A 12,975-nucleotide genomic window follows, 5' to 3' on the forward strand; every position below is an offset into this window, starting at 1 on the left:
AAAGCGAGCATAGAAGGCATTGAGCTCTTTGGGAAGAAAGTATCCTTCATTGATTCTAGTTCGGAATTGCCACTTCACTTGTGAGACGGGTTTCTGGAGATCGTACCTGGGCCTCTTGTCACCAGAATTGAATACCTCTGATCTGGCCCTTGGCAAGTCGTGGAAGTTTGTTTACAAGTGGAAGCAATCTTCCTGCCTCTATCTTATCTATCTTTTTCATAACTGTATATGCTTCTAAAAGATCACCTCTCATTTGTCTGAATTCCAGATACAAACACTTCATCACTGTGGATGTAGAAGCTACTGAACGTTAGTCATTGAGGCAGGACTCAATTTCTCCTCATAGACTAACTCCCTTCTTTCCAGTTTGTATATACTGAAAACTCAATGAGTGGATGTTCAATCTCTTCTGCTGCTCTAGTTCATTTGCTTCAAGGTTTGAAGTGTTGTGTGTTGAGTGATGCTGGTCTCCGCACCACTGTGGTAACATGTTACTGTCAGCTTGAACCAGTTTGGCCATTCTCCTCTGACTGTTCTCATTAACAAGGCATTTTCGCTCACAGAACAGCCGCTCACTGGAGGCTTTTTGTTTCTCGCACCGTATTTTATAAGCTCTAGACTGCTGTGCATAAAAATCCCGGGAGATCAGCAGTTTCTGAGATACTCAAACCACCCCATCTGGCACCAGCTATCATTCCATGGTCAAAGTCACTTAGATCTTATTTCTTCCCCGTTCTGATATTTGGTCTGAACTATGCCTGCATGCTTTTATGTACTGAGTTGCTGCCACGTGATTGGCTGATTAGATATTTGCATTAATGAGCAGGTATACAGGAGTATCTAATAAAGTGGCCACTGAGTGTATATCTTTCTTCAAGTAAGGAGACCAGAACTGCATGCCTCACCAGTATCCTGTAGAGTTGCAGCAGCTCCCTGCTCTAGATGGGACCATGCAGGATTCCAACACTTATAACACACAATAAAGCCAGCTTTCTTGTCCTCCATGAGACTAAAAGAACCAGAATTCAGACACTGCCTTTCTATGTCCTGTATTAAACTGTCAGGGAGTGTGATGAGCTTAAGCCTTTGCAAGCTGTTTAGTAGATGTGCAGACATGCACACAGATCACAGTCAAACAATTTATCTATCCACCTGCCCCACTGTTTACATCTGTCACCGGCCTTATTTAGTGCTTCAGATTTAACTCTGTTCAAGGCCATTCGGACAATCAAGTCTGCTCTGCCATTCCAGCATGGGTGATGTATTATTCCTCTGAATCCCATTCTCCACCTTTTCCCCATAACCTTTGACACCTTTAGTAATTAAGAAACTATTAATCCCCTCTTTGAATATATCCAGTGACTTGATCACAGTCACCTGTTGCAATGAATTCCACAGATTCACCATCCTCTGGATAAAGAAATTGCTCCTCAACTCTGTTCTAAAGGGACGTCTTTGTATTCTGAGGCTGGTCCTAGACTCCCCCGCTACAGAAAAATATAGGATTCATCCTCTCCATATCTATTCTATCTAAGGCTTTTAATATTCAACAGCTTTCAATGAGATCATTCTTCTAAACTCCAATGAGTACAGGCCCAGAGCCATCAAACACTTCTCATATGTTCACCCTTTCAACCCCGGGATCATTCTCATGAGCCTCCTCTGGACTCTCTCCAATGCCAGCACACCCTTTCCTAGGTAAAGGGCCCAAAACTGCTCACAATACCACAAGTGCAGTCAGAACAATGCCTTATAAAGCCTCAGTACACATAACTCAAAATATTTCACTACAGTAAAGGCAACAGAGTGAGAGTGTGAGAGTGCAAAACAACAGTGAAGGGTGTGAGAGTGATAGAGACTGGGTGTGCAAAACAAAGTTTCTAAGCAAAGAATAACAGCAGAAAGGATGGGAAACACTCCTCAGGTCAGACCTCAACAGAACCATTCTGACATAGGGTCTCCAACCTGAAATGTTAACCTGTTTCTCTTCCCACAGATGCCGCTTGACCTGCTGAGTATTTCCTGCATTTTCTGCATTAAAAAAAGATTCCCAGCATTTTGTGGCTCTTTTCACTTTGATGTGCAAACAATGAAGTGAAAGTGGCTGATGAAGTAAGATGTGTGACAGAGTGGGTGGGTGATACACAGAGAGACCGTGCCTGCAGGAGACAGGAGACAGCCACAGAATCGAATCAGAATGATGCAGCAGAAACCATTCAGCCCATTAGATGTGTTCTGCAGAACAATGCCATCAGCTTACCTCCACATTCTTTCTCCTGCAACCTTTTCTTTTTATAAAACCATAAAATATAGGAGCAGAATTAGTCCCTTTGACTCACTGAGTCTGCTCCGCCATTTTATCAAGGCTGATCCAACTTTCCTCTCAGCCTCCAACTCCTGCCTTCGCCCCGTATTCCTTCATGCTCTGACCAATCAAGAATCTATCAGCCTCTGCCTTAAATATACATAAAGGCATAGCCTCCACAGTTTGCTTCTGGCAATGAATACCACAGATTCTCCACTCTCTGGCTAAAGAAATTCCTCCTCATCTCCGTTCTAAAAGGACGCCCCTCTAACTGAGGCGCTGTCCTCTGGTCTGAGACTATACCACCATAGAAAACATCTTGTCCACATCCACTCTATCAAGGCCTTTCACCGTTTGATAGGTTTCAATGAGATCACCCTTCATTCTTCTATATTCCAATGAATAAAGGCCCAGAGCTCCTCATATGACAAGCTATTCAATCCTGGATCACTTCCGTGAGCCTCCTTTGAACCCTCTCCAGGGTTGGCACATCCTTTTCTTTAGCTAAAGAGCACAAACCTACTCACAATACTCCAAGTGAGGCCTCACCAGTGTTTTATAAAGTTTCAACATTACATTGTTGCTTCTATATTCTAGTCCTCTTGAAAGGAATGCTAACATTGCATTTGCCTTCCTCACCACTGACTCAACCTGCAAATTCACCCGTAAGGAATCCTGCACGAGGACTCCCAAGTCCCTTTGCACCTCAGTTTTTTTATATTTCCTCTCCATTTGTAAAATAGTCAACCCATTCAACCAAATTGTATGACTGTACACTTCCCAATTTCATATTCTTTGCCCATTCTCCTAATCTGTTTAAGTCTTTCTTTAGCCTCTCTACTTCCTCAAAACTGCCTCCCTCTCCACCTATCTTCATATCCTCAGCAAACTTTGCACCAAAGCAATCAATTCCATCATCTAAATCATGGACATATAATGTAAAAAGAATCGGTCCCAACACAAACACCTGTGGAACACCACTAGTCACTGGCAGTTGGTCAGAAAAGGCTCATTTACTCCCGCTCTTTGCCTCCTGCCAATCAGCCCCTGGTTTATCTTTCCTGTAATACCATAGGCTTTTTGCTCGTTAACCAGCCCCATGTATGCCACTTTATCAATGGACTTCTTAAAATCCAAGTACGCAACATCAACTGATTCTCCTTTGTCTATCCTGCTTGTTATTTTTTCCAAAGAATTCCAACGGATTTGTCAGGCAAGATTTTCCCTTGAAGAAACATTGCTGGCACGGGCCTATTTTATCATGTGCCTGCAAGTACCTTGAGACCTTATCCTTAATAATTGGCTCTATCATCTTCTCAACCACTGAGGTCAGACTAACTGGTTTATAGTTTCCTTTCTTCTGCCTCTCTCCCTTCTTGAGAGACATTTGCGATTTTCCAGTCTTCCAGAACCATTCAGAATCTAGTGATTCTTGGAAGATCATTACTAATGCCTCCACGATTTCTTCAGCCACCTCTTTCAGGACTCTGGGGTGTACAGCATCTGGTCCAGGTGACTTATCTACCTTCAGATCTTTCAGTTTCCCAAGAACTTTCTCTCTAGTTATGGTAACTTCACACACTTCGTGCCCCCTGACACCTGGAACTTCTATCATACTGTAAGCGTCTTCCATACTGAAGACTGATGCAAAATACTTTAGTTTGTCTGCTACTTCCTTGTCCCCCATTACTATTTCTCCAGCAATGTTTTCCAGTGGTCTGATATACACTCTTGCCCCTCATTTACACTTAATGTATCTCAAGAAACTTTTGGTACCCTCTTTAATATTACTGGCTAGCTTACTTTCAGATTGCATCTTTATCGTCTAAATTTTTGTTTTAGTTGCCTTCCATTGGTTTTTAAAACCTTCCCAATTCTCTAACTTCCCATTAATTTTTGCTCTATTATATGCCCTCTCTTTGGCTTTTATGTTGGCTTTGACTTCTCTTGCAGGCTTTAGTTGTGCCATCTTTCATATAGAATACTTTTTCCTCTTTGGGATGTAAATATCCTGTGCCTTCTGAATTACTTCCAGAAATCCCAGCCATTGCTGCTCTGTCGTCACCCCTGCCAGTGTTCTTTTCCAATCAATTCTGGGCAGCTCCTCCCTCATACAACCATATAACAATTACAGCATGGAAACAGGCCATTCTCGGCCCTTCTAGTCCATGCCGAACGCTTACTCTCACCTAGTTCCACCGACCTGCACTCAGCCCATAACCCTCCATTCCTTTCCTGTCCATATACCTATCCAATTTTACTTTATATGCCTCTGTAATTCCCTTTACTCTACTGTAATACTGACACATCTGACTTTAGCTTCTCCTTCTCAAATTTCAGGGTGCATTTGATCATATTATGATCACTTACCCCTAAACTTCTAATCAATTCTGGTTCATTGTACAAGACCCGATCCAGAATAGCTAATTCTCTAGTGGACTCAACTACGAGCTGCTCTAAAAAGCCATCTCGTAGGTATTTTAGAAATCACCCCCCCCCCCCCCAGAATCCAGCACCAACCTGATTTTCCCAATCTAACTGCATATTGAAGCCCCCCCCCCCCCATGACTATTCTAACAATGCCCTTTGGCATGCATTTTCTATCTTCCATTGTAATTTGTAGGCCACGTCCTTACTACTGTTTGGGGGGAGGAGAGTCTGTATACAACTCCCATCAGGGTCTTCTTACCCTTACAATTCCTTAGCTCTACTCACGATAATTCAACACTTTCCGAGCCTATGTCACCTCTTTCCAATGATTTGATTTCATTTTTACCAACTGAGCAGCGCCACCCCCTCTGCCTTCCTTTCGATACAACGTGTATCCTTGGACATTAGCTCCCAGATATAATTTTCTTTCAGCCGTGATTCGGTGATGCCTGTAGCATCATACCTGCCAATCTGCAACTGCCCTACAAGCTCATTCACAAAACGCTGGAGGAGCTCAGCAGGCCAGGCAGCATCTGTGGAAAAAAGTACAGTCAACGTTTCGGCCCGAAATGTCAACTGCACTTTTTTCCCACAGATGCTGCCTGACCTGCTGAGCTCCTCCAGCGTTTTGTGTGCATAGCTCAGATTTCCAGCGTCTGCAGATTTTCTCATTACAAATTCATCTACCTTATTCTGTGTACTGCACACATTCAGATACAATACCCTCAGTCCTGTATTCACCCTTTTCGATTTTGTCCACCTTTTCCATCGCAACTCGTCCTGTTGACTACAATTGTGCTCCATCAATAGCCTCTCCTCACTACACGTTGCCTCTGTTTTGTAAACCAGCTCCCTCATCCTTCAGCACTATTATTTGCCTTTCCTACGATACTTCTTGCATTGAAATATTCACAGCTGAGGACACTACTCACACAATGCTCAAACTTTTGATTCCTAACTTTGTCTGAGGTCTTACCAACATCTGTCTAAACAATCACTCCACTAACTGCTCTGGAACTCTGGTTCCCATCCCTCTGCAACTCAAGTTTAAACCCAACCATGCAGCATTAACACACCTTCCCTCTAGGATATTAGTCTCCCTCCAGTTCAGGTGCAAACCGTCCCTTTTGTACTGGCCGCACCTTCCCTGGAAGAGAGTGCAATGATCCAAAAATCGAGGCACTGTCATGACAGCTTTTTGGTCGTTTTGGTGATTGCTCATCGTACGCTGAAACTTGGGCATCTGAAACCTGGCAGAACCCATCCCTCTCCAGGTTTTTATTTAACGAGGTCGAGTTGCTAGCTCGACACTAAACCCAGGCACGGGTGGAGCGTGTGCAAGGGAGCCGACTGGTTTCGAACCTCTCGCCCCGAAGTCCAGCGCTGATGCCACTACGCCACCAGCTGGTACCAACTCCTTAGCCACGTATTAAACTGTATAATCTTCCCAGTTCTGGCCTCACTAGCACATGACAAGGCCAGCGATCCTGAGATCACAACTGTGAAGATCCTGCCCTTTAACTTAGTGCCTAACTCCCTGTGCAGAACCTCATCACTCGTCCTTCCCATGTCATTGGTACCTAAATGGACCACAGCTTCTGGCTGTTCACCTCCCACTTAAAAATGCTGAAGACTCAGTCTGAGATATCCTGGATCCTGGCACCCAGGAGGCAACGTACCATTCGGGAATCTCATTCTCGCTCACACAACTCACGGTCGTTCCCCTACTTACAAATCCCCTTATCACCACAGCGTGCCTCTTCTCCCCCCTTCCCTTCTGAGTCACAGAGGCAGACTCAGTGGCAGACACCCAATCACTGTGACTTTCCTCTGTTAGGTCATTCGGAAGACAGTATCCTAAGTGATATGCCTGTTGTTGAGGGGGATGGACTCTGCACTGGTTCCTTAACCCCTTTCCCCTTCCTGACTCTCACCCAGTTTCCTGCGTCCTGCACCTTGGGTGTAACTACCTCTCTCTCTACGCCCTATCTATCACCCCTTCAGTCTCCCGAATGATCCAGAGTTCATCCAGTTCCAGCTCCAACTCCCTAACGCGGTTTGTTAGAAGCTGCAGCTGGATGCACTTCTCGCAGTTGTAGCGGTCAGGGATGCTGGAGATCTCCCTGCCTTCCCACATCCTGCAAGAGGAGCATTCAACTATCCTGCCTCGCATCCCTATTGTCCTAGCTGAGCAGATACAGGGAAGGAAGAAACTTGAACTTTTCTTTCCATTGCTTTCTCTGAATTAAGCCTCTCTTCGCTGAAGCCTTGAAGTGCTAAAGCCTTAAGGTCACCACTCTGACTATGTCCACTCAGACAACACTTGCCCCTGCCTTCCTTTAATTTGCTCTTGCTAATCAATCCCAGACGCCTACTGGCCACTGGTCAAAGCCCTGTTACACCGCTGCGACCTGCTCCTGCCTTTTATCCTCGGGCAGTGGACCTGATTGAAGTCTCCCCCTCTCCAATATCCAGATTATCTGCTGGCCAAAAGCACTATTACACTGTCTTTCATGTGTCTTTCCAACTCACCTTTGGAAAGTCCTATGTCCACGGCTCCTACAACAGTGAGTCTGGATCGTAACTGGTCTTATAGAACCATACAGCAGAGAAACAGGCCTTTCGGCCCACCATGTCTGTGCCGACCATCAAAATCCATCTACACTGATCCTTCAATGCACTGATGATTCTGATGCTTCTTAAATGCTGTGAAAGTATCTGCCTTCATCACTTGCACAAACAGTAAGGTTTCCTTTGCCTGAAAAAAACATTTCCTCTTGGATCCCCTCTTACTCACTTTCAATTTCTGTTCCTGGTCCTTGCAATGTTGCCAATGGGAACAATTTCACCCGACGTTCACTCTTTATGATCATATACATCTCTATTCAATCTCCTCTCCACTGTGATCATATCTGAACCCAGCTTGAGGCAGGCTTGGAGTAATATCTTCAAAGGTGAACCAGATGGGATCTCTCTGTGCTTAATCCCTTTTTAAAGATGTCAATGTGTTTAAAAATAAATATTTGAATAAATGTGCTGATTCGGAATTTGTTCTGTGGTTGGTTTGTGTTGGGCCATCACCTGGTTGTACTGAGGTTCCTCCGGGCCCAGGCTGTGGCCTACCAATTATCTCTGATGCTACTGCCCCAAACAAATAAAGCTGGGGGTGGGGGAGGGTTGGGAACAGGATTGTGAGTGGAGACAAGCTGATGTGCCTGCTCACTGTTTCAGTAGAGGATCTACAAGGCTTACTGAAGGCCTGCAGTTAGCACTGCAGCCCTTGGGCCTAGCCTCTGCCAAGCCTGTGGCCTCTGCTGAGTGCTGTAGGTAATAGAAATAGAAGCTTAATCTCTGAAACATTAGTCAGAAGGGATGTGACCATATGGTTTTTAAAGGGGAACATCATTTGATGTGATTTTTTTTTCTTAATTGCAAGTTAAAATTAAAATTCAATGAGGCAATTATAAAAAAAAACTCAGCCTGCGGCTCCCTGCAGTACATTATTGGCGAGGGTGAAGCAACTGTGAGTGCAGCAGGTAGTTTCCACACTATACCCGTCAGCCGTGCTCTTGGAAGCTCATTATCATGTGTTTGATATGTAACATGATTCACAGCAGCTTTCTAAACCATTGTGCTAAAATCCACAGAGTACACGCTTGCATAATTCAGCCCACTGACCTGGCAAAATAGACTCCCACAACAATCTTCCTGCTCCACACTGCCTTCCTTGTGAAATCCAAGCATGTTGCCAGGACAGATTGCAGATGCAAGTTAATCAGTGACAACTCTATGTTCCCTCCTCTACATCCTTTACTCTCTGGGCCAAAACCAGGTACCTCTGGTCTGTGGAACTTCAAGCAAAGATGCGAGGCATTTGAACAAAACGGAGGCATTTTGCATCGGTGTTGGGGGTACAACCAGCTTACAGCGGGCGACAACGGCCCGTTGTGAAATAAGCAATCCTTCCCCACCTGTTCTCCAAGAAACACTTCTAGAATTATTTTTTTTACAGATCAAGTGTCTGCCACCTGTCTTAATATCTGCTCAAGTGGTACCACTCCTGTTTGATCTTCATTCCAGGATGTACCTGGGAGCTTTCACATGGTAGTGGTTAGTATAATGCTTTACAGCGCCAGCGATCTCGATTGGGGTTCAATTCCTGCCGCTAACTGTAAGGAGCTTGTACATTCACCCCACGACTGTATCTGTTTCCTGCGAGAGCTCCAGTTTCCTTCCAAAAGATGTGCAGATTAGGTTTAGTAAGCTGTGGACAGGCTATACTGACACTGGGAGCGTGGTAACACTTGCGGGCTGCCCCAGCACATCTTCGGACTGTGTTGGTCGTTGACGCAAGCACCACATTTCACTGCGTTTCGCTGTACATGTGACGAAGAAATCTTTATCCTACGAAGGGTTAGTTCTGACGAAGGGTCTCCGCCCGAAACGCCAACAGTGCTTCTCCTTATAGATGCTGCCTGGCCTGCTGCGTTCCACCAGCATTTTGTGTGTGTTCTTTATCCTACCGCCTGGATTCCCCTGAAAGCTTTGTTCTAGTTTCCTCAGCTCCTGCACACGGTTGCTAATTCTCAGCTCCCTCTGCATCAAGTCCCAAATTTCCTTGCAGGATTTAGCAGGAACCCTAACAAGTTAATGTATAAAAAGCTGGAGGAGCCTGGCGTTGCTCCAGATTCCGGAGCGTCTGCAGTCTCTTGTGTCTCCCCGAACAAGTTAAATCAGATTTCTTTTCTCTGGCCTCTCTTCAACATTTATTCCTCCGAATGTTCAGGATGATGAACGATTCTGCGGGTTTGACATGAATGTTGGGGAAAGGATGTACTCCACCAGGAAAACCTCCCCTTTCTATTACAGATTTCCCAAACTCAAAACGTTCACCGGTGTTGGTGAAGAACCCAGACCCTTGGGATAACTCCCCTGACCCTCTAAATGGTATCATGAGCTCTTTCCACGAGGGGGCAGACAACATTCCAGTCCAATACTAGCCCAGAGGTTCCCAACCTGGGGTCCACGGACCCTTCGGTTAAAGGTAGGGGTCCATGACATAAAAAAAGGTGTACTAGACGACATGTATCTAATGTAGCAGGGGACAAGTTCAAAAGAGACACGCAATTTGTTTTCTTGATGCAGGGAGTCGTGGAAGCTGGTAATGTGCTCTCAGGGGTGGTAATGAAGGCAGATATGAGAAAAGTGTTTAAGAGTCTCATAGACAGGCAGAGAATTAACGGATAGAAGGAACGAGGTGACACTAGCATTTCATTCTGGGTTGGAGGGCCTTGGCAGGGTATGGGGGGGGGCTGTGACTCGGGTGCAGGTCAATGGAACTAGGTAGCACAATAGTTTGGCATAGACTAGATGGGCTGAGAGGTCTTTTTCTGTGTTGTATCATTTATGACTCAATGCCTCTAAGCTGTACTGTTCTACATTCTAAACCCAGTAGTATTCACTCCTCATAACCCCCCCGCACCCCCAAGATTAATTGGGAGTAATTTGTCCTGTGTTCTGGGCACCTCTGATCTGTCTGCCCACACAGCAATGTATGAACTGTACAAAGGGTCACAGTTCATCACTAAATGATGGAGCAAAGATAGAGCTGGGACACAATTTCACAGGATCGCACGCCCACTTAAGTTTAAAAGTGGAGACCAGGAGCTGCAATCCGGGGAGTACTGAAAACTTATTTCATAAACGGGGCATTTGGAGTTCAGTGATTTCACATTTCAAATACTCCTGATGATTCAAAAGCAGGTGGATAATAACAGGGTGTTAGAAACAGAGTTATTTAGCATGGACCTCCAGACTAACTCATCCGTACTGTCACAGGAGCTTACCCGAGCTAGTCCCACTTTGATCCGTATCCGTATTTCCAATCCATGTACCCATTGTTAGCTTCTAACATATCACCCCTTTGCTTAAATTCTCACCACCTCTTCAACGTGTTTCTCTTCCTTGCCACGTGTTGTTTGTCTACATGTGAGCGTCTGTGAGATTTTTTAAAGTGCGTGTTTATTTATATTACTGTCTGTAAAAGTATTTTTACACATATTTCTATGTGTATCTTCCAAGAGGACCACAAACTCGTCTTGGTTTGGAGGCTTGCGTGCCTCAGTGACCCGGAGAGCGGTGTTGGCTGGAGTCAGGGCTTTATGCTTTGGGTCTTGGTAGGGTCGCCCATGCCAAACAGGTCAAAGGGCAGAGGGCAGAGGGCAGACTAAGAGTGATCCACTGGTCCTCCAGGTTCGGGGGTTCAGCTCAGGGCCAACACCCTGACTGGTAAAACTAAATTGTTATGGAAACAGTAATGAAGAATCCTTCTACATCCGTGAGCAATGGTATTCCTGAGTCTCTTACGTAACTACGGTAGTGAAAACTGAGACGAAACTGCTGACATGGCGAAGGAAGCCCTGAAGACCAGTGGCATAATGGTTAGTAAATAAATAAGTTCTGTGTGCATATTGAATTGCCTTTAGGTATTTTAATGTGCACGTATTTTGGTGAGTGCTGACAATTTGTGCGTGCGTACTTAAGTGTGAGTGCGTGCGTGCGTGTGTGTTCGTGTGCATGTGTGTGTGTGTGAGAGAGAGAGAGAGAGAGAGAGTGTGAGTGTGAAACACCCAGCCCACACCAAGAGCCTCCTTCTGGATATCCCACACAACGCCTTTGCAACAGCTCTCAGCAGGCATGAGAGAGGGGCAGCGGGGAAGAAAAGGATTTATAAAATAAATTTATTAAAAATTAAGATTGATTTATTAGATAAGGAAACTTACCATTTTGTTATTGATTTCGTGGAAATGGATTTCACAGACTTTTTCAACAACTTCTTCATTTTCAAAAGTGACAAAGCCAAATCCTGAGAGGGAAAGAGAAGGGGAGAGGAACGTTAGCTGCCGCTGTCTAACGAGGACCACCCAGGCTGCTGGTCTCGCTTGGGACTGGGGATTAGGCAGGTACTTCCTGCACCCAGCCACTAATCTCCAGCTACTCACATGCACTAATTAGTCTCCCAAGGACTATTAACATATAATGAAGGTTAAGAATACACAGCCAGTGGACAACAATTGCCCCGGTGTGCTCACTCATCATGAAATAATTGGCTTGTCTATCTTTTTTCATGCCCTAGCCTCTGTGGGCTTCCTGTTCAGGCAATTTTCAGACACAGAAGCATACAGTTAACATGGAACACAGAATGCAGAACAATGGAGCACAGTACAGGCTATTTGGCCCACAGCCTTTTAAACCATTCCATGATCTAACCCTTCCTTCCCATTTTCTTTCATCCACATGCCTATCTAAATCTCCTAAACATCCCCAAAGTGTCAACGTTGACAACCACTCCTGGCATAAGTCAGTCAGAGGTAGGTGTTCCACACAGACTGGTGTGGAATTGGCAATCAGGGATTGGCAATCAGCGTGTAAAATAAGCACCTCTGATGTCTCTCTTAAACTTTCCTCCACTCACCTTAAAAAGATGTCCTCTGATACTAGTCATTACCACGGTGGGAAAAAGGCACTGGTTGTCACTCTATCTCTGCTTCTTAGAACACTCCTTTATCAAGTTGCCTCTCACCTTCTTTTGCTTCAAAGAGATAAGCCCGAGCTCACTCATCCTTTCCTCATAATGCATGTTCTCTACACAGGTAAATCTCCTCTGCACCAACTCTAAAATTTCCACTTCTTTCATATGAGGCGACCAGAACTGAACACAACATTCTCAGTGTGGTCGAAACTGAGGTTTACAGAGCTGCAATATTACCTCATGGCTCTTGACTAAACTCACTAATGAAGGCCAACGCACCATATGTTCCTAACCACGCTATCAACTTGCACAGCAGCTTTGAGGGATTTATTCTCTTGGACCCCAAGATCTCTCTGTTCCTCCACACTCTTAAGAATCCTGCCACTAACCTTGTACTCTGCCTTCAAGTTCGAACTTCCAAAGTGTAATACTTCACACTTCTCTGCTACTTCTCAGCTCAGCTATACACCCTACCTAGGTCCCATCGTAACCTAGGACAACCTTCTACACTATCCACAACTCCACCATTATTTGTGGCATCTGCAAAGTTAAGGCTATTGTGCTTGCGAAGCATGGCGATCTCCCATTGCCTATCTCCTTGGTTAGTCGTTCCTGGAGATCAGGCAACAGTGATTGACTGGTAGAACAGAAGAGACAGCAGCAATGGGCCATTCAGCCCCTCAAACCTGCCATACTATCCAATACAATA

General features: G+C 45.0%; 1 protein-coding gene across 25 annotated transcripts in view; it reads right to left on the bottom strand.

Moving 5' to 3' along the window:
- The window catches only part of msi2b (musashi RNA-binding protein 2b), a 621,405-nt gene that overhangs the window by 189,420 nt on the left and 419,010 nt on the right, over positions 1-12,975 (bottom strand). For all 25 annotated transcript variants that reach the window (XM_073053228.1, XM_073053231.1, XM_073053230.1 and 22 more), the window contains exon 8: positions 11,518-11,600. In XM_073053228.1, the coding sequence (XP_072909329.1) occupies positions 11,518-11,600 (83 nt within the window). The remainder of the gene's footprint in view (positions 1-11,517; positions 11,601-12,975) is intronic.

The sequence above is a fragment of the Hemitrygon akajei genome, chromosome 8, assembly GCF_048418815.1.
Source record: "Hemitrygon akajei chromosome 8, sHemAka1.3, whole genome shotgun sequence".
NCBI classification, from domain to species: Eukaryota; Metazoa; Chordata; class Chondrichthyes; order Myliobatiformes; family Dasyatidae; genus Hemitrygon; species Hemitrygon akajei.